This window comes from Lagenorhynchus albirostris, chromosome 2 (assembly GCF_949774975.1).
Source record: "Lagenorhynchus albirostris chromosome 2, mLagAlb1.1, whole genome shotgun sequence".
In the NCBI taxonomy this organism is placed as follows: domain Eukaryota; kingdom Metazoa; phylum Chordata; class Mammalia; order Artiodactyla; family Delphinidae; genus Lagenorhynchus; species Lagenorhynchus albirostris.
The window spans coordinates 164,443,391-164,466,659 of record NC_083096.1 but is presented as its reverse complement, the minus strand read 5'-3'; the positions used below and the strand labels follow the sequence as shown (position 1 = coordinate 164,466,659).

Here is a 23,269-nt window from a genome sequence, read left to right as displayed (position 1 = left end):
GACTTCAACCCACTAAACCTGTTTAATCTCAAGCCTAGTTCTACTCTTCAGGACACTCCTAAAACAATAAACTGAACATAGATTAGGCTGAGAAGTCCCAGTCTGAGGCTGGCTTTAGCTTTTTAAATTGACCTCTCTATTAAAGTAGAGCAAAGACAGAATGATCAGAGGTCGATCAGTAATATGTTTACATCACTAAGGGTATTTTGCATTTTTCAGTGCCTATTCATTTTGAGCAAGCTCCTGGGTAACAGTGATCTATTCCAGACAATCATCAACTTTTTAAAAGGATGTTATATAGACTATATTTAGAGGGAATGAAAAAACTGGAGTAGGGAAGAACAAGAAAGGTGAAAATAAGTTAAATGTCAACTTAATAACTTAAATATCAAGTTAAATTTTGCAATGAATCTAGAGAAAAAGCATATAGATTTTTGAAATAATTATTCAACTTACTTTGCAGAATACATTTGTGAGGTATAATCATTGGATGAGCGAGGGATGTAATCGGTGCATGTCATAACTGAAAGAAAGATATCACCAGGAAAAAGTTAGAACATTTCAAAAATGAAATGGGGAAATTTCATGTCTCACTGTATAGTCTTTCAAACTAAATAACAGAATACAACTTGGGCATCAGAAATTTAGAAAGACTATGCAGTAGGAAATACCTCACTCTTCTAATAATGGGTTTAGAGACTTTTAGAGACAGTAAAAGAAGCCAGAATGCGAAGGGTATGGTAAAGCACTCGAAAGTCAGTACCAACAGACCTCTACCTTCACCCATCACTGATCTACAACCATAGATGAAGCAACTTCCTAAGCTCTCAGCTGTGCTCATAGGCAAACTTAAAATGCAAGATCTATGTCTAGGAAACCACATTATACTTCTTCAGCTTATTCATTCTCTGGGTGCTTACCCTATTCTGAATAAAAGGTCATAAGAATGACTTGCAGGAAGACAGATTTGGAGAAGGAACTCAATTTTATTAGAAAACTGTAGCTACTGCTGTATATAATCAACAGCAGAAAGACGTAAGTATGCTTCTGTATTACTATTTTTTCAGCTTTGTAGTAAAGGCTTTACGTTTGGCAAAGCAGACACACACCTGAGGAACTGATGTAATACTCTGATAAACCATCAAGTAAAGAGACTTTCACAGCTAGTGTCCTCTTCACCTCCATGACTTCATCCAGAATAGATACCGTCATGAGGCTTGACCCTAATGATTTCATCTGGGATAAATACTGTAAATATTCAACTCAAGTTTGACAGATAGCAGAATCCTATTCATTAGCACTATTTCAGTCCATATTGTAGACAGAGTAACATCACACAGAGCTTGTACCAGACTCCTGTTCTCAGACTCCAGAACTCAACTGTTCAAGAACTTCCTTCAACAACTATAAAGGAGGTTGCTCTATTGTGATTAGGGACTAAGGGTGAACCAACTAACTTTATGTCCAGCTGGGTTTCCTGAGTGTCTGACCCAAAAAGGGAACCCTGATCAAGATCAGATGCAGGGATAATTCATGCCCAACAGTACGATAAATCATCATCTGTGAGTTTATCATGAATCTTGTCCACTGCCATTGTTCAAAGTCTTTGAAAATACTTAATGGCAATTTGCAGATTATGTTAATCCATAATCACTTTGACAAAAATGAAGGGGATCTCAATTAGATCTAAAGTTCTTAGCATTCATCGCATAGAATGGAAGTTCATTTGAAATTCTACATAATAGTTCCTTCTCTGCTGACAAGTACATTCAAAAACCCAAATCCTTCTCCTCCTCTGATTTAATTTAATTCTAGAAGAGGTCCACAAAACATCCTGGGAGATACAGGCCAATTTTTACTTCTCTAGAGAATGAATGAGACTTGATCTTTGCAGTACTTGGGAACTTATCAAGAGTCAGGGCAAGGGACTTCCCTGGTGGTCCAGTGGTGAAGAATCCGCCTTCCAATGCAGGGGACGAGGGTTCTATCACTAGTCGGGGAACTAAGATCCCCATGCCAGGGGCAACTAAGTCCGCGCGCCACAACGACTGAGCTTGTGCACCTCAACAAGAGAGCCCGCATGCCGCAAACTACAGAGCCCACGCACCACGAGAAAGAAAAGCTCGCGCGCCACAACTAGAGAGAAGCCCACGCACCGCAACGAAGAGCCCGTGTGCCGCAATGAAAGATCCTGCATACCTCAAGGAAGATCCCATGTACCGTAACTAAGACCTACTGCAGCCAAAATAAATAAAGAAAATAATTTTTTAAAAAAAGAGTCAAGGCATAATCTGCTTAAAATCTGTAACTTCTCTGTCCCCTTGCCAAGCTGTGGGACAGCTGCCTTCCTACTAAATTGCAAAAGTATTAAGATCATTATTGTATGTGCGCTAAATACCCAAGTCTTCTGTTCCCTTGTGACAAAAAATTGCATGTGAGGTGGGATAATCAAGTTTCAATGACCTATGTCAGCTACACAACAAAGCCAGATCCCAGAATAAAATTACACAAAATGGAAATAGAACCCAAATTTCTTTAGCTTTGTGTAAATAAATCTGGATGTGTTTAACTTTGTACTGGTTAAAAAAAAAAAAAAAGCAGTGGAGATGAAGCAAAACCTTGAAATATATCCTGAAGGTAAAACTAACACGACATCCTGATGAATTTGTATGTAAGGAATGAGGAAAACGGGAATACAGGATAATTTCTAGGTTTTCAGCTTGAGTAATTAGAAGGATAGTGAAACCACTTCCAAATATGGGGAAGTTCGGGAAGAGAACAGATTTGGTGAGGGCTAAGGGAATAAAAAGCTTTCACACATTTTAAGTATGACTTTCCTTTTAAATATCTAAGTGGAGATGTCAAGTAGGCAGCTGGATTCACAAATGAAATTAGGGGAGAAGTCAGACTAGAAATACAAATTTGGAATTCGTTAACAATGTATAAAACATTTAAAGTAATGTAGTAATGGATGAGAGGATGCAGAAAGAGCAAAGATGGTAGACTAGAACCAAACCCTGAGGCCCACCAACATTCAGAGTTCAGATAGTAGAAGAAAGGCCAGCAAAGGAGAAAGGTGGGAGAAACAATAGTGGGAGGCAGGATACAAGGAGAGAAATGTCCACTAGAACTAGCACTTTCAGTTACTGAAAGTAACTAATGACCTTGACAAAAGCAATTTCATTGGAAGAGTGGTGACAGAAGCTAAATTTGAGAGGGGTGAAGGGCGAATGGGAGGTGAGAAAGCAAGTGAGGGCAACTCTTTCCAGAGGTTCCAATGGGTCATGGAACAAAGAGAAGGTCTATATCTAGCGGGGGATGTGGACCCAAAGGACGGTTTTGTGTTTTAAGATGGTAGATACTGAATCATGTCTCTTTACTGACAGGATGGATTAAGAAGAGAAGAACATGACGATGCAGGAATGGTATTAGGATAACCAAAGTACCAAAGTACCAAAGTCCTTGGGGGAGGTGAGAACAGACAGGTATGAAGCACAAATAAAAGGTTTTACCTTTGACAGGAGCAAGAATACTATTCCAATTCTGACAAGAATGAAGGAAGATAACATGGGTACAAACACAAGTAGCTTTGAACATCCGGTGGTGGTAGGATAATAAGGGAGCTTCCTGTCACAGAGAGCTTCTATTTGAGGAGGAGTCATCAGGTAAGCATGAAGAAAGGTGAATGAGTATGGGTGCTTCGAGAGGAAAGAAGTGGTGTGAAATATTAAAAGGTAAAACTCATGAGTGAAATGTAGTAGGGTGCCCACTTGAGGCCCTGTGAATAATAGTCAGCTAGGTGTATAATTCATCCAATAATGTTCAGCTATTTGAATGCACTTATAGAGAAGGTGGAGAGTTGGATTAAATTATGGCTGGGGCTTAGCAAGAAGAGTACAAGAGGCCAAATTATTGAAGATATTTGTAAGGGAGTAATTATAATAAAGAACCATAGAATCTATGCTGAGTAAAAAGGGACAGGAAAACAAGAAGGACATTATGGGTATTGGATAGGTCATCTACATGAATGTTGAAACTACCAAGAATAATAAGAGTCTGGATGGAGAAGAAAAAGAAGATCTAGTCTTTAAAGAGCAAAATGACTAGAAGTTCAGTCTGAGGTAAAAAGAAATGTGGGGGAGGGGCATAAATATAGACTTCAAAGGAACTAGAGTTTTTGAGAAAAAAAGAGAAATGCTTTTCAAGAAGCAAGAAGACAACTTACCTCTGGGCCCTGAAGCATATAAGGAACAGGCCTTTTTCTTGGGGATGAGTGAGATATTAAAAAAATTAGAGTAGACACTTTTCATTGATTAGAGCAGTTTCCCATATGTATCAGAATTAGCTATCTTCTTGGAAATGCAGATTCCCATCCACATCAGGTCTACTGAATGATAATCACTGAAGATGAGGCTAGAATTCTACATTACAAACAAGCTCTCCAGATGACTCTTAGGTATGTTGAAAGTTTGAGAACCACTGGAACAGCATCTTTGAGGAAATAATATATACAACTCAAGACATACCATTTTTTTTTTAAATAGGCACACCATTTTTTAACACATGGGGATTATATAAGGTTAAGCATAATCATCTTAAGATATATCCCCCAAATAAATGTCTTTTCAAAAAGCGTCTTACACAAATTTATCCTTTCAAAGTGTGTGGGAAAATATGGAAGGGCACAGCTATTGGGTTGGCCAAAATGTTCGTTCAGGTTTTTTCCGTAAGATCTTACTTACTTTAATTTCAAGGAGGACTATTTGCCCTATGGAGCATACCACCATGATATGTCAGAGAAAGCTCATGCCTCCACAGGAAAAAAAAAAAAAGAACATTCTACAAATTTTTGTCTAATGCATGAATATAACTGTTCTACAAGAGAATAAGGGTTGGTAAGTGGATACCGGAGATGGATCTCCCTCAGGGCCCAGTATCAATCCTGGGCTCTCGGGGGATTACTTTTCTTTTTTTTGGCCTAGATGGATAGGTAGAATTATTTGGTTATTAGGAAAGTAGAAAAATATCAAGCCCTCTGGAGGAACAGTCAGAGGTTGGCCCACAAACTTTTCTGATTTTGAGTAAGGCACTATTTATTACCTTTAGAACATCCAACCTCAAAACAAAAACACAATCACCAATCCCTGGGGAGTGAATTCCATGTGATTTTGTTCCTTAGCTGGTATGTCAATAAGGCTTATAGGAGAGCACAAGGATGAACACACAAACAAGGCAATGAAAGGATTCTGGATATTCTGAGACAAACAAGGCAATCAGTGAAAACCAATTATAAAAGAATAGCATCACCTGGTCACAGGAACACCTCTTCCATGCTGCACAGAATATGGTACTTACTTTCCTCCGACATGGTAAGGTTTGAAGCAAGGCTTGAAGTTTCAGGTTTCTGATCATTGACTTCGGAGTTGCTTACTTGACTGGGAAAACCAAAATGATACATTAGCCCCTGACTGACCTGCTGCATTGCTAAAAGTGATTAAATCAAACCCTTTCTTCCTAGGTAAGTTAAGAGGCAAGGTAAGTCTACTTTATGAAATACTTATTCTTGGATTTTAGCGGCTACCTAAAGAGCTAGGGCCAGGGCTAGTACCTTCAGCATTCTACTGTTCTTCGTCATCACTTCAATCTTTGTATCGCTCGGAAATTCCACCTAAGCCACAGGCAAGTCGGATTTTCTCTGAAGACCACATGGTAAAAGAAAAATTCCACAACACCAAAAACTGCTGTCACTTTATTTCCAAAGTACCAAAGGGAAGTAGGAAGATGCTTGATTTCAGACAATGGTCCTCATAATCACTTGACAAGTTTTTTCAAATCATACACACTTGCTTCCAAGAAGGGGTTCTGAACCTTAAAATGGTACATTCCTCTGTATTTCCTTTCCAATTAAAAATAAACAAATTTTTATTTTTATCATTCCCAAAACTTAGCAACATCTTTTTAAAAAAACTTATAAGAGAAATTGTAAAAGATAAGTCATGTAAACTGGGAGGACAAGTCATTATGTTAGCCACTTTAATGTTGGGAAGATCCTCACTGAAATTCTGAATTGGAGATTATACTTTCATCCCTCACAATGTCCTCTCTCTTCCTTCTACCTTACTTTCCACTCTCCACATATTCCCTCAACTACCAGTATAGCACAGTGCTTAAAGAGTGTGGATTCTAGAACCAGATTGCTTGAGTTCATATTCCACTTTGCCAAAACTAGCTTTATGACTTTAAGCAAGTCACTGAACTTGTTTGTGCTCCAGTTTTTCAACTGTCAATGAGGGATAATTATAGAAGCTACCTTTTAGGGCTGTTATAGAAATTAATGAGTTAATACATGAAAAGTACTTAGAACAGAGACTAGAACAAAGTACAATATAACTGTAGCTAGTATTATTACAACTTCTCCCCAGCCCAGGTATTCTTCCCACATTCATGTTCCCTAGCAAGAAATCTGCTTTGCTGTTCTACACTCTAGGGAGACGTGGAGGACACTGTCCCAGACACTACACATATCTGGAAAGAGTAGTTTTAAAAAGAAAAAAATTTTAAAAAGAAATGTTATTTATAAAAAAAAATACACAACACCAAAATTCTTAAAGCTCTCATTATCTTTTCTGAATGGACCTCTAATATTCAAGCATAATAAAGTTTTTTTTTTCCGGGTATATTTTCAGTGTTCAAACAATTTTCCCTAAGATGTAATTAATTTTTAAAGGTAAATCTACAGATGAAGTTTATTTTAATATATTTACTCAACTGTCTGTACTTCTGGAATAGCGCTTAATATACCAACCAAGATATTACTATGGGAATTGAGGGTAAGGGTCATACTGAATAGTTACATCATTGTTTCCCAAAATGGCTTATTTCTTATAATTACCTGAGTGGTAAAAATACAGACTTCTGAGCCCCATCTTATGCCTAATTAAATAAGATTCCAAGGAGAAAGGTATAAACCCAGACAAGAACTTCATTCACATTTCTGACTACAATGACTGGTCTTCTATGTGTACCTGAATAAGTCTGGGGTTCACTGTTATACCCACTGTTGAAAGACTATTTCTAGATCCTGTATCTTAGAAGGTATATTTGTATGGTCTGGCATACGATGGACCAGTGCCTAAAATCCTATGGTCCTGTAATCTTATAGCAAAATCCCCTACCTATTCAACTGAGTATCTAGAGATTAAATAGAAACAACAGCACCAAGACAGTGAATTAACTCCAGCACTTTGTTAAATATTTAAAGTTATTGTATCTAGAAAAATTATTACTGTCTCAAAATATAATTATTTTCAGTTATATAAACATAAATTTTACTTAACAATGTGTGTATATTAAAATAAATGCTCCAAAATAAAATTTCCCTCCTCCAAAAAAGAGCAAAAACGCCCAAACTCCAAAAGTAAGTGCCACAAATATTTCATTCTCATTCAATAGAACTCTTGTCAATAATTAACACAACCAACTAAAGAGTGGATAAACAAAGTGTGGAATAGACATACAGTGAAGTATTATTCAGCCTTAAAAAGGAAGGAAATTCTCACACATGCTACAACATGGATAAACCATGAAGACATTATGCTAAATGAAATAAGCAAGTCACAGAAACACAAATAATTTATGATTGCACTAATAAGAGGTACTTAGAGTGCTCAAAATCACAGAGACAAAAAGCAGAATGATGGTTGCCAGGAGCTGGGAAAAGGGGAAAATGGAGTTACTGACATCTTTTTTGGGGAAAGGGTCAATGCTTGATAGTGAAAATATGACAGATCATTTAATTGGAAGTGTATAAGACACAGGGCTAGTGTGACAATAGAATAAATAAGCTGGAATGATAGTGTGTGTGGTGGTATACGAGTAGGATTCTTAAAATTTAGATGTTAGAGGTGATGCAGTTACCGGTTCATATGGTTGGTAGACAAACAACAGAAGGTAAGAACTGTGGACAACTGAAAATCATGGTGGTGTGGAAACCAGAGCATGACATGCAAAGAAGCTGCCTCTTTTCTACAAGGGGAGCCAAGCTAATGACTAAGGTGTCCCATATCCATTTGGTAATTAATGATTAACCCCTTGGATCTTCCTTATTTCTGTCTTCCCTATTAAGTATACAGTACATCTGACTGAAGAATATTCACCATTGTGTCTCTTCTACATATCACAGGATCTGAGAGATACCATGAGATTGGTATATATTGTTGAATAAATAATGAATAAATGAAAAAAATCAGCACCTATGTGTTTCAAGTACAAACTTTGAGAGGAAAATCTTCACCTTAAACCAAATAATTTCAAAACGTAAAGACTGATGCTAAAAACCAAAAAGAGGGTAGTCAACACAAATCATGCCCATATACTAATCAACATGTAAAAACAATTATAAGCAGGTCATTAGAAAGAAATTCAACTCTGTATACCTTAAAGTTTGCTCTCCTGATTCCTGCATCTTGGCTTTTTTCACCTGTAAAACAATTATACAAAAGCATCAATGTCTTGATCTGTTTTTAAAATCATCTAGCTACTCAAGTGGCAGCCTAATATTAACTAATAAATTACAGGGTAACTGTTTCCTTTTGTTTCCCTTAGATTTATTTTATTAATCCCTATTATATTTTAGAGTTGGAGATGTACTTTTTTTCACATGAGGCTCTCTCTTTTTTTAAATGAAAAAAGTGTTTTTCAGATTCAAGGTAAATAAAAGGTTTACCAGGATTTTTACTCAACACAGAATGTTTACCAGGATAAGGTATCCAAACTCGGATACAAACTGGTTAGTTTAAAATTCTACCAGACACACGGTTTTATTCTCAAACAGTAAGTATGGCAATCTCACTATCATCTAATCATTTATTTAACAGAAATATCTTTATATTCAAATTACTTACATGCCAAAAATAAAAATAAATTCTAATCAGGTTACCAGTAATCTAAAAAATATTCTTCACACTATACTGTTTTTTCCCCATATTTTCACCTTCTCTAATTCCTTCTAAGGTAAAAGCATTTTCATTGAAACAGTTTAAGAATCCATAAATGAAAGATCAATGGTTAATACTACTAAGTTTCTCCTGTTTTTTTATATGACAAAGAATCTGATTTTAGAGTTTTCTGATTAGAATTACTAGTTATAGTAGAAGTATGCTTAGTGTGCTTAGCCATACAAATTATGAACACTTAAAGTATTTCAAGCTGACAAAGAGTACTGCCAACCACTACAAAGAGTAAGAACTCACAGAGGCAGCAACTTTGCTAAACAATTTTAAATAAACATATCCGGTGGGAATATAGCTATTTAATATGATTAAATTTAACAATTCAGACAAGGTAAATAATAAATACAAGTTAAATACAAGGCCCATACAATTTCTCATGGACAGCCACTCCTCATGAGAAAACATGACAAAATAAATAAAACCAAATACTCTTGGTTATTTGCTTATGGCATATCAATTCATTATATAATGCTGCCTAAATTTTCAAAGGTACCAATAAAGATAAAGAAAAAAGGGGCATTAAAAAAGAACCCTCTAGGGACTTCCCTGGTGGTGCAGTGGTTAAGAACCCACCTGCCAGGACTTCCCTGGTGGCGCAGTGGTTAAGAATCCGCCTGCCAATGCAGGGGACATGGGTGCGAGCTCTGGTCCGGGAAGATCCCATATGCTGCAGAGCAACTAAGCCTGAGAGCCACAACTACTGAGCCCACGAGCCACAACTACTGACGTCTGTGCGCCACAACTACTGACGTCTGTGCGCCACAACTACTGAAGCCCACGTGCCTAGAGCCCATGCTCCACAACAAGAGAAGCCGCCGCAACAAGAAGCCTGTGCGTCACAACAAAGAGTAGCCCCCGCTCTCTGCAACTAGAAAAAGGCTGAGCACACCAATGAAGACCCAACACAGCTAAAAATAAATTTTTAAAAAACCCTCTAAATTTAGAAACAAAATTATAGAAGCATATGAAGAAAAAAACAAAGAAGTTTGAGGTAGATAAACCCTTACTAAGCATGATATTAAATTCAAAAGCCATAAAGGAGAAAACAGACTGATTTTACAAAAATTCAAAACTTTTGTATGATAAAAGATACCAAAACCAACCAGGAGGTCAAGGAATTCCAGAATGGTATACATACTGTGACAAGAGAATTTAATTGTATTACAAATGTATGACATAACCTCACTGAAAGGCATAGGAGAAAAATGCGCTGATGGAGTAACGCTGGAAAACACGTTTTGACTGGAAACTGCAAGGCTAAAGATAAGAAAAATTCAACTTTCTAGTTTATCTACTTAAACTTTCTAGTTTATCTATTTATGTCATTTCACAAATGACAAAATACAGGCTCTTGCTATAATATAAATGTGCTGTCCCTCCCACCTGAAGATGACAGTATTTACATAAGGTCAGATAATACTGTAATTTTCTAATAGTGGTGATGAATCTATGCTTAGCTCACCCAAAGACCCTCTTTGCGATCAAAGAAATAATTTTAAAACGTCTATGGTCTCCTAACAGTAATCCATATAAAGAAAACTAGAGCACTGAGGAATCTAATTTATCAGTCTTCATTTTATTAGCGCCACAGAGTAACAAACTTAGCTAGAGAACTAAAAAAAAAAGCCCTGGAGCAAAATTTTAAAATATACCATAATGGCCTTTCAAGTAAGAACTACACTTTTTTACTTTCTATTTACTACAGTGCCAACTCGGTACAAAGAGTATGTACTCATAAATAGAAATGGAGAAAATGTACTTAAAGACATATCTACCTAACAAAAACGTCTGGGGGAGGAAAATGTGTTATCAACTAATTTTGTACCTTTCATAGCCCATTGTTAGCCTTGATTTGGGCAATTATGTCCTCCTGTAAGTCAGGGATAGGAAACCTTGGCATTAGAGGCAGGTAAACTAAAAGGATACAGACAGGTTTCACTGGATTACAAAAAGGATGGGTTCAAACAATACAATCCAGAAACTGACAGAATGTAAAATAGTACAGCTAGTTTGGAAAACAGTCTAGCAGTTCCTCAAAAGGTTAAACATAGAGTTACTATTACATATAATCCAGAAATTCCATTCCTGACTATATAACCAAGAGAAATGAAAACTTATGTCCAATGAAAACTTGGACATGAATGTTCCTAACAGCATTATTCAAAATAGCCAAAAAGTGGAAACAACCCCAGTGTCCATGAACAGATGAACAGATAAATATAATAATGATAAATAAAATGATGAATGATAAAATAAATCCATACAATGAAACATTCAGCAGTAAAAGGGAATGAAGTACTTATACATGCTAACACAGATGAATCTTGAAAAGATTATCCTAAATGAAAGAAGCCAGTCACAAAGGACCACATATTTTATGAATCCATTTACATGCAATATCCACAAATAGGTCAATAGGAAAGTAGATTAGTAGTTGCCTAGGACTGCGGGAGGGAGGGAATTGAAGGGTGACTGCTAATGGGTACAGAATTTCTTTTTGGAGTGATGAAAATGTTCTAAAATTGACTCTGGTGATAGTTGCAAAACTCTGTGAATATACTAAAACCCATCAAATTGTATACTTTAAAATGGATGTGAATTGTATCTCAATAAAGTTGTCATTTAAAAAAATGACAATCTTACGGGCATGTTATGACTAAAGGTTACACAAAAAGGAAGAACCACTGGCAAATTCATGAATCAGAGCTCTACTTGTGCCTCTGCTTTAAAAAAAAAAAAAAAATCAGTCTTTAAATATAACAGAGCAAAGGAATACATATAACCCAATACACAAATTCAGAATATCCAGGCTCAAGGCTCAGTTCTGAGAGTTAATTCACTGTATGTCTACTTCTCTACATCTGTTTTCTCAACTGTAAAAGAAAACTATGACTATTTCACAGGCCTGCTGTGAAGATGAAATTGGTGGTGGTAGTGGGGCGGGTGGCAAGGGAGAGCGAATGAGAGAGAGGTGTTTATGAAAGACAAACACATTGTTAAATTTTAATGTTACCACCAAAAGCAGCAAAAACAAAGCTGAATTTCCAAAATTTCAAAGACAAGATTAAGAAATACCACCTTCTAGATAAGAAAATTATATTATGCATCTCAAATGTCATTCCAGAACTATTCTTATATGACTTTCAAGTATATAACTATAGTGCCTCCTAAGTTTTAACAAGAGGCTAAATCATACTAGGGCTTGGTAAACTATAATCTTGGGAATAATAAATCCAACAGAAGTCTGCATGAAGCCTATAAAAAGGAAGATGTTTTTGTCAGAATTTATCCACCACTGTCAAACAAAGCATATCATTCTCTTTACTAGAAAGTCATACTCTATATTCTAGAAGGGGAAAGGGCTTGATCATAACCTGGATGAAATTATACACAAAAAATATTTAATGCTATTTTCTTTGTGCTTACCAAGTCTTTTTTTTTTTTTTTTTTTGCAGTACACGGGCCTCTCACTGTTGTGGCCTCTTCCGTTGCGGAGCACAGGCTCCGGACGCGCAGGCTCAGTGTCCATGGCTCACGGGTCCAGCCGCTCCGCGGCATGTGGGATCTTCCCAGACCGGGGCACGAACCCGTGTCCCCTGCATCGGCAGGGGGACTCTCAACCACTGCGCCACCAGGGAAGCCCACAGTCATCTAATTATTAATTTTACTTCCAGAACTTGACATAAGGAAATGAGTATGTGGAGAGTGAGAGTAAGCATTCTAAATCACTAGAAACTAGAAAGGTAAATACCCGTGGCAGAGACAACTGCCTGCCCCACCATTGCATGTGGGGTGTGACTTGCGATGGGAGGCAAAAAACATGTCTTTTAAGTTCACAGGTACCCGTCCAAAAGAAGTCACATCTGGACCTAGTAGAAACTAGTGGGCATCAGATTCTGGATTTGATCTGGATGCAGCAACTGATGGAAGCTGGGGCTGTTTCTCTTAAGAGGAATGTGTGGGGTAAGGAGTTACATCTTGTTCTTTAGATGTGAAAAATGAAACAGGTGAACCAAAGAGAAGATTATTGTAGATTCACTTATAAATATTCAGTGGTCTTTTTCCTGTTCCTGGGCACACAGGATGCTATAAACTGAACGTCTGTGTCTTCCCCCAAAATTCATATTTTGAAATTTTATCCCCAATATGATGAAATTTGGAGGTGGGGCTTTTGGGGTGATTAGGTCATGAGGGTGGAGCCCTCATGAATGGGATTAGAGGCCTCCTGGGAATTCCCTGGCAGTCCAGTGGTTAGGAGGTTCACTGCCGGGGGCCCAGGTTCAATCCCTGGTCAGAGGAACTAAGATCCCGCAAGCCGTGCAGCAAAAAAATTAAAAAATAAATTAAAAAAAGAAAGAGATCTCCTTTTCCCTTTCCACCATGTGAGGTCACAGCAAAAAGATGGCAGTCTATGAACCAGGTAGCAGGCCCTTACCACACACCGAATCTGCTGGCGCCTTGATTTTGGACTTCCCAGCCCCCAGAACTGTGAGAAATCAATTTCTATTGTTTATGAGCCACCAATTCTATAGCATTTTGTTACAGTAGCCAGAATAGACTAAGACACAGATTGATGGCATTTTCCAGACCCCCTTGCTGTCAGGTTGGAGCCATCCACATAAGCCACTTCTACAACTACCCCTTAAAAACATCTCATGTGATTCTCCAATCCTCTCTTCCGTTTCTTTGGCAACCATGGAGGCCACAGTTGAAGATAATAGCATCACAAGATGAAAGAAGCCTTCATGGAAGACTGGCCCAGGAAAGCTGTCAATCCACATGAGACTAATGTGAGAGAAAAATACACTGCAGATTCATTCTCCAATGTTAAATGCCTACAGTGAGAATTCTAGTTCATATTCACGCTATCATTCATTCAACTGACTGTTCTCTACCAAGCCCTCCTGAAAGGGAATACAATGATAAACAAAATACAGTCCTTGACCTCAAGGAAGTTATAGTCTGGTTGAAAAGAAATAGATAATTTCTAAAACAGTGAAACAGGGACTTCCCTGGTGGCACAGGGGTTAAGAATCCGCCTACCAATGCAGGGGACACAGGTTCGAGCCCTGGTCCAGGAAGATCCCACATGCCGCGGAGCAACTAAGCCCGTGAGCCACAACTGCTGAGCCCGTGTGCCATAACTACTGAAGCCCGTGCGCCTAGAGCCTGTGCTCCACAACAAGAGCAGCCACCGCATGCAAGGAAGAGTAGCCCCTGCTCGCCACAACTAGAGAAAGCCCACACGCAGCAACGAAGACCCAACGCAGCCAAAAATAAATAAAATTTTTAAGAAGTAATAAATAAAACAGTGAAATAATGATTCTGATAGAAGTTCAAGGTTCTATGGAACACAAAGAAGGAGCACCAAACCCAGTCTTTTTACTGGGGAGAGTCTAGAGAATTAGAACTCATTTGAAATAACTTAGGTACCTGCTTATAAATGTGGAAATAAAACATTTTTAATTGATATGGTATCCTTTATAGTTTGAAAATTACCCTCCTTTTTTTTTTTTTTTTTTTTTGCGGTACGCGAGTCTCTCATTGTTGTGGCCTCTCCTGTTGCGGAGCACAGGCTCCGGACGCGCAGGCTCAGCGGCCATGGCTCACGGGCCCAGCCGCTCCGCAGCATGTGGGATCCTCCCAGACCGGGGCACAAACCCGTGTCCCCTGCATCGGCAGGCGGACTCTCAACCACTGTGCCACCAGGGAAGCCAAAGCGATAAGACAAAAAGAAATTAGGGGTTGAGTACAGTCATTCTCTCTTAGCCACTTATTCCATCCTTTTATTCTCCAAGACAAAAATACAAATTTTAGGGTCCTTTTCATTGCTCTCAATCAACAATATTTCCCAAGCTTCACTCCTTTTCCATGTTTTAGCCTAGAGTACACTGTGGTTGTAATCATGTACCACCTCTTTTGTCTACAGTATTACTAATTTCTTTTTAATATTTAAATACAAAAGGCACATATGCTCATATTTTTAGAAACCCAAACCATACAGATATGTATAAAATAAAATATAAAAGACCTTATTCTGCCCCCAAACCTCCATGACTTCAGTATTAAGTTTTGTGTATATTCTTCTAAAAATTTTTCCTATGTATATATGTCCTTTTAAAACTTGAGCTCAAAGAGCACCCTGATAGCTATAAAGGAGTTTTTTAAGTGCTTCCAGTTTGCCAGGAACAGTGTTAATTTATACCTCCTATCCTAAAACCGAGTTTGGTTAGTGCCTCCTTTCACTCTACAAAAGAGTTCTAGTTTGGACAATAATATGAGCTGCTTCAGAGTAGCTGAGAAAGATGAAGACTAGGGTAAAAAGATGGAGTGATTTCAAGGTAAGTGATGACCATAGATAGAACCATTTCTGACTGCAGAGGATTGAGGACTGACTGGCAATAGGGGAAAGTGAAAGAGAACCTGAGGCTAGGATTTATGTTGTATTGTGAACAATGACTGGAACAATCTTGAGATAGAGCTAGCAAGTAGTACAGAAACAAGAAAGGGATAACTCAATAAGGAAGAGACAATGTGATTAAAATAACTCCAATAGTAATGCTCATCAGCAACATCTCTCTTTATACACAAGTAAACAGCAGGGTTAAAAATCTTGGCTTTATTCAAGATATGGAAACAACCTAAATGTCCATCGACAGATGAATGGATAAAGAAGGTATGGTGTGTGTGTGTGTGTGTGCGCGCGCGTGTGTGTGTGCGCGCACGCGCACACACGCGCGTGTGTGTGTATAATGGAATACTACTCAGCCATGAAAAAGAATGAAATAATGCCATTTGCAGCAACATGGATGGACCTAGAGATACCACACTAAGTGAAGTAAGCTGGAAAAGAAAGACAAATGCCATATGATATCACTTATATGTGGAATCTAAAACACGATGCAACTGAACTTATCTATGAAACAGAAACAGACTCAGACATAGGGAACAGACTTGTGGCTGCCAAGGGGGAGGGGAGTTGGGGAGGGATGGATTGGGAGTCTGGGATCAGAAGATGCAAATTATTATATATACGTATAACTAATCACTTTGCTGTATACCAGAAATTAACATAACGTTGTATATACCTCATAAACTATACCTCAATAAAATAATTTTTTTTTTAAATCATGGCTTTATCATCAGCAACTTGGGACAGGACCATTATTTCCACTCAAGTTTTAGATTTCTACTACAGCCTGTGAAAATTAGCTTTACTCCTCAACATCTGACATTTACTCTTCTTATTCTAATTATTTTTAACAGTTAATAAATGCTCTATATTTTCTTAGATTCTATATTTGTCTGTTCGGCACCCACTAATCACAGTGCCAAACTAAGAGCCAAAGTTGCTTACATCTCCCCTGCAATCTAGAGCCTATATTCTGAACCATACTCTGAACCATATTCCCCTGCTGTGAAATCAACCCAGTGCCAGATACCTAGTGATAGCTTCTATACCCCAAAACCCTCTGGAATTATTCAAACTAGCCAATCCTAAATAAACAATTACCCTATGTTACGTTGCTTCACCTTGCCTGTGGAAACCTCAATTAAGGCTGTAGCCTATGCATTCTCTTACAATTCCCCTATGCATCTCTGCCTCCTGAATGACACTGGTGCTTACCCCCGTGACCCTGTGTGGTCTGCTACATCTCTCATCTCTAAGAGAAATGTAACATGAAATTTTTAAAAAAAATAAATTTATTTATTTATTTGGCTGCGTTACATCTTCGTTGTTGCACATGGGCTTTCTCTAGTTGCGGCGAGCAGGGGCTACTCTTCGTTGTGGTGCGCGGGCTTCTCATTGTGGTGGCTTCTCTTGTAGCAGAGCACAGGCTCTAGGCTCCCAGGCTTCAGGAGTCGTAGCACACAGACTCAGTAGTTGTGGCACACAGGCTTAGTTGCTCCGCGGCACGTGGGAGCTTCCCGGACCAGGGCTCGAACCAGTGTCCCCTGCAGTGGCAGGCGGATTCTTAACCAGTGTGCCACCAAAGAAGTCCAAACTTTCTTTTTTCTTCTTTTTTTCAATGGCACTGACCTCTTCATGTAGTCACTCAATCACCTTTACAAATTTATAAATTAAGACCCAGGTACAAATCAATTAAAAAAAAAGATGCCTCATGACAATCACCATTTATAGTCAGCAGAAAATTTGTGGGTTTAAAAAAAATTTTTTTTTAGTATTTAAAAAAAAATTTCTTTTTTTAATTTTTTGGCCACATCACTTGGCTTGTGGGATCTCAGTTCCCAACCAGGGATCGAACCCAGGTCCCTGGCAGTGGAAGCACAGAGTCCTAGTGACTGGACTACCAGGGAGTTCCCAGAAAATTTGTTTTTAAAGCACTTTAATTTCTTAACTCTCTCTGAAGTAACAATCAGATTTTGCACATCATATTATAGATACTGAACAGAACAGCAAACAAATGAAGCAGAGAGGAAAAAATGACTCACCAGCAGGTCAGCTTCACAATTCTCATTACCTTAAATAGGTAAGGAGTGACTAACAACAATACTCATTTCAACAGTATGTCAACACTTACATAAGTCTTTTGAAACTATGACTAGACCTTTGTCTTACTATATTAAAAACTCAATGACAGAATCTTCTTTGGTACATTTAGTGTCTCTAATTCAGCTATTTGTTCTTATAGTGTATATCTTAGATACACCGCTGAGGATGATTTTTAACCCTACCGTTTCCCTGATTATTAATGTTCCACCAGGGATATGGGATGACATTTTAAATGTTTCAAAAGGTCCTTTTACCAACTGCTTATGTCTTCCTAGTTTTATACTTAAGTGAGGGGCTAAAAGACTAATAGCAAAAGAATCACCAGTATGTCTCAACATAAAGTAAAATATTAAAAATGTATCACTGATGTAAAGAATACATCTACAACATGAAAAACATACCCTATTATCTGCTTTCAAAATTCAAAGTTTTTTAGGTTGGATTTTCATAGGGAGGTAAACATGTACCACTCTATATTCTCTCTTAATATAAAATGCAAGAGGCTCATTCAGGAGAGCAAATTGAATCAGTATTTATCTAATTTCAGAAAAAGAAGGTCAAGCCAAAAGGAAAAGATTCTTTAACACAAAAGTATCTTAATAGAATGATTACTATTACCTTCCTTTTTTAAATGCTAAGGGTCAAAAGCACTTAGGAAAAAACAAAAAAGCCATGGCAAGGCAATAAATCTGTATCACTTGGGGACATTTAAAATGATTTTATTTATTTATGTTAAATATTTAAAAGAAATTAAGAATTCAACCTATTCTCGAGGGTCTTATCTATTTTTAAGAATTAGCTAGTGGTCAAATTATACTTTCTTCAACTACTACTACTACTTAAAAAAAAATTAAGTCAGGGAAATTTAGGTAATGATAAAACTAGATTTTCTGGCAGAAATGGTATATACTGTTTGGTAAATAGATGTCCTCTTTTATTTTCTAAAAACTGTAAGAGTAGCCATTGCTTTTTTTAAATGACACTTCTAAAGACAATATTTATTTTGTAATGCTAAATTTTCTAAGCAAGTCCTTGGCATTAAGTTAGCAAAATATGAATTTAGGAACACAGAACATCGTTTCTTAGAAGGAAAGTATTAAGGAGTCCTTTCCTTAATTTTATTTCTGATTTAGAATCTGTAGTACAACTGAATAATATTTAACATCTCTTAAGATTAGCTTTTCTACAATCAACTTTAAATTGTTAAAGGAAATACTTACTGGTTGCTCTGGTAAATCTTGCTCTTCTTCCATGAGGACCAATATTTCTTTATTACACTTATGTGACTGGACTGCAAGTGTCTCTCAGCAGTCTTCACAGTCTATTTAAAAAAGAGGGGGGATTCAAAACTTTATGTACTCTTAAAGCATTATCATTGAGGCCATCAGAGAATAATTTTAAAAATATTTTGCTACCTCAATCTTTCTACGTGAGCTCCAATCTCAAAATCTCAAATCTGCACGTGGCTTTTCAAAATGGACATGCTGCACCAAGTCAGGATAGGTTTACACAATGACTTTTATAATTCCTTGCAAAAGCCAACACGTGGAACCACTTCTGCTGTACTTAAAAACATGGTTACTATAGTGCCCAACGCATTAAACACTTTATAGCAGCCATGTGCAATTAACTAAAACACAACTTTTTTTAGAATTAGGGTTACATTAAAAAATGATAAAAACTAGCTTAGCCAGTCAAGAAGTTATGATAACATCTAACCTGCTTTAATGGGGAACATTTACATAACTGTTAACACACAATCACTTTAAATAGGGCAAACTGGAATATCAAATAAATATTTTCGCAACCAACTATCTGTATATATGTAATCAGCTTAAAGGAAAACTCAACTCTTCTGGATCTATCTTAATAATGCAGATAAATAAGTAAAGTGAAACACTGAATTTTAGAATTAAGGAAAATAATCATGTAGAGCTAGGACCCAATTTATCCTGAAATAGCTCCACTACATGTATTGCCTAGTCAATTATTTAAGCAAAATCTTTACCTTCTCAGACCCTGCTCTTCCTGTCCTGGTTTTCAAACTAAGAAAGAGAAATAGGACACTAAGCCCCACATTTACTGGTAAGAACACCTTATTGTGCCCTGCTGCCGAGTGAGACAGAAAGATGTTAGAAAACTAAATAATTATAAAAACTATAAACTCCATTTCTATTTAACAAAAATGAAAGTAGCACTTCTCCAAAACAGATGTGATTGTTTATGCCTTTAATTAAGGTCACACCTGTTTTCACTTATTTTACCAACCACTGTAACCAACTTAAAAGACAAAGCTAAAGCAAGTATAGAATCTTATTGCAGAAGTAATGAATAAAAACGGAAATGAAAAACTTCACTTACACCAATTTACCACCACTCCACTAATACTGCTCTATTCTGGTGTAATACAACACACTTTATTTTAGAGTCACACTCTAGAATGGGAAAAGGAGAGAAAACACATATAGGGGACACAATCAGACACAAAATTGTCCAACTCTGACACAGCTTTCCTCCCTGCCCCGATCTAGAATGTCAAAAGAAAAAAAAATTTAAAGGTCAGAAGAACTTGATGCTCAATGCACTCACGTGTAACTCATACACAGAGCCTCAAAAGCTAAGTTTTCATACTACATGACGTAGATAACTAGTACTGCAGAATTACAGCAGGCAATAACTAAAGCTCACAGGAGCTATCTTCCCTGCATTTGTTTTGCTCTACTCACAAGACCCACAACCAATGTGACATGAAACTGATTCACAATTGTGAAAGATGAACTGTTTTTTTGTTTTACCAGCTTATATCTGTTTTAGTTTTAAAATGAAATGTCTTGTCTTTATGGGATTTTAACACTGTCAATGTACATAATGTATTTAATACATATATGATTTCATCCCAAAAGAAAAAGCAAACTAGGGTCAAATCATTAGAGAAATGTAATGCCTTTAATACCTCATTTGTTAAACTTTTGTGTGACCAGATCTCTTCTAAACAAAAAGTGATAATATCCCAGGTTTTACTCAATTGAAAGCCATAACTGTAATGACTGCAATCTCTAATTAGTAGATTCTCAGCAAAGGAGAAGGAAGGGATATTCTTTCTCATGGAGGAAGGGTTATAAATCTACGCCTAAACAAGAGGAAAGTAAGAAAAATTGTGTTAAAAAAAAAAAGAAAAAAAGGTACTAATAACATGTCCTTTAATTTTTGTTTTAAACACAGAAATGAATTTATTTTAAAAATATGAACAATGTTAAAGGAGAACATAGATTTTTTTATAAATCAAAAGGGGTCATGGGTTTTATTTATTTATTATTATTATTTTTTTTTTTGCGGTCCACGGGCCTCTCACCGTTGTGGCCTCTCCTGTTGCGGAGTACAGGCTCCGGACGTGCAGGCTCAGCGGCCATGGCTCACGGGCCCAGCCGCTCCGCGGCATGTGGGATCTTCCCGGACCAGGGCACGAACCCATGTCCCCTGCATCAGCAGGCAGACTCTCAACCACTGCGCCACAAGGGAAGCCCGGTCATGGGTTTTAAAAGGTAAGAAATACTACTCTTAATAGTGGGGAAATAAATTCTCAAGCCATATAAAAAAAATGTTAAAATCTTGAATTTTGTTTCTTAGGAATATGGTAATATTACAGTGATTTTATAACAGAAAGGGAACAGCTTTCTATTTTTCTTGAGATAAATTCTATAAGTTGAAAGAAGACCTTCTTTAAGGGAAAAGATTGGAAGACATTCTTTTCTACCTCTATTTCTTCTTTGAAAATAAGCACCTTTTGTTGTTTCCATCTTAAAAATCACCTTTATCTTCTTCATTTTTCAATTTAGGGAAAGAAAAGGGTCACAGATAATTTCTACATTTGGAAAAAAACCTTAAAAAAATCAAGTAATTAATCAATGACCACCAATAATTTTGATAATTTTAAAACAAAAAAAAAGGCAACCTACAAAGGATGCATATGATTTATTAAAGAATTTCTGGGATTCTACTGGCAACATGTGATATATCTGAAGTTTGTAAACATACATTCTGGTACACTTGTATATAAAATATATTAATAATGACTATAAATTATGTAATTCCATTACAACATGCATCTAAGATACTACTTTCCATCAATATAGGATTCTTCCTTCCTTCCAATATTTTGTAATGTCAAACACCTAAAATATACTAGATAAAAGAACGCAAGTATTTATCATGCTTCTAGCATTTATCAATGTGATAATAAAACTTTTAATATTAAGATCTTACACCATTTTCTACAAGTGGCACATGCTTACAATCGAAAGTCACATTTACTAACCACCAGATGAAAGTGTTATATAACACACACAAGGTGCTCCAGTACTGGATAATAAAAAAAAGTACAGAATTACCATACAAACCTTAGTTTTCTCACTTCCATGTACCAGTTCTAGAGTTTAATTGTGTATTTTGATATTTTCTTACCATTAATATAACCTGACATTGAGAATGGCTCAAGATGGTGGAATAGAACGACATGCGCATACACCCTCTTGCGAGAGCACCACAATCACAACTAACTGCTCAACAATCATCAACAGTAAGACACCGGAACTCACCAAAAAAGATAGCCACATCCAAAGATAAAGGAGAAGCTGTAATGAGACATTAGGAGGGGCGCAATCACAATAAAATCAAATCCCGTAACTGCTGGGTGGGTAACTCACAGACTGGAGAACACTTATACCACAGAAGTCCTCCCACTGGAGTGAAGGTTCTGAGTCCCACGTCAGGCTTCCTAACCTGGGGGTCCAGAACCAGGAGGAGGAATTCCCACAGAATCAGACTTTGAAGGCTAGCGGGATTTGACTGCAGAATTTTGACAGGACTGGGAGAAACAGAGGCTCCACTCTTGGAGGGTACACACAAAGTAGTGTGTGCGTCAGGACCCAGGGGAAGGAGCACTGACCCCATAGGAGACTGAACCAGACCTACCTGCTAGTGTTGGAGGGTCTCCTGCAGAGGCGGGGGGTGGCTGTGGCTCACCGTGGGGACAAGGACACTGGCAGCAGAAGATCTGGGAAGTATTGCTTGGTGTGAGCCCTCCCGTAATCCGCCATTAGCCCCACCAAAGGGCCTACAGGCTCCAGTGCTGGGACAGCTCAGGCCAAACAACCAACAAGGAGGGAACTCAGCCCAACCCATTAGCGAACAAGCAGATTAAAGTTTTACTGAGCTCTGCCCACCAGAGCAACACCCAGCTCTACCCATCACCAGTCTCTCACATCAGGAAGCTTGCAAAGGCTTGTAGATAGCCTCATCCACCAGAGAGCAGACAGCAGAAGCAAGAAGAACTAAAATCCTGCAGCCTGTGGAACGAAAACTACACTAACAGAAAGACAAAATGAAAAGGCAGAGGACCATGTACCAAATGAACAATAAAACCCCAGAAAAACCACTAAATGAACTGGAGATAGGCAACCTTCCAGAATAAGAATTCAGAATAATGACAGTGAAGATGATCCAGGACCTCAGAAAAAGAATGGAGGCAAAGATCGAGAAGATGCAAGAAATGTTTAACAAAGACCTAGAACAATTAACAAATACCGAGAAGAATTAAAAAACAAACAAACAGAGATGAACAATACAATAACTGAAATGAAAAATACACTAGAAGGAATCAATAGCAGAATAACTGAGGCAGAAGAACGGATAAGTGACCTGGAAGACAGAATGGTGGAATTCACTGCTGCAGAACAGAATAAAG

At 37.5% G+C, this 23,269-nt stretch overlaps 1 protein-coding gene across 7 annotated transcripts in view; it reads right to left on the bottom strand.

The window, feature by feature from the left end:
* EYA3 (EYA transcriptional coactivator and phosphatase 3) overlaps nt 1-23,269 on the bottom strand; it is a 104,530-nt gene that overhangs the window by 48,217 nt on the left and 33,044 nt on the right. For 4 of the 7 annotated variants that reach the window (XM_060140887.1, XM_060140892.1, XM_060140893.1 and 1 more), the window contains 4 exons: nt 18,747-18,847; nt 8,436-8,479; nt 5,356-5,435; nt 457-523 (listed from right to left, as the gene is read on the bottom strand). In XM_060140887.1, the coding sequence (XP_059996870.1) occupies nt 457-523; nt 5,356-5,435; nt 8,436-8,479; nt 18,747-18,779 (224 nt within the window). In that variant the 5' untranslated portion in view covers nt 18,780-18,847. Of the gene's footprint in view, nt 1-456; nt 524-1,109; nt 2,676-4,225; nt 4,492-5,307; nt 5,436-8,435; nt 8,480-18,746; nt 18,848-23,269 lie in introns of those variants that run through there. The other 3 variants (XM_060140891.1, XM_060140890.1, XM_060140889.1) reach the window with 3 other exon arrangements.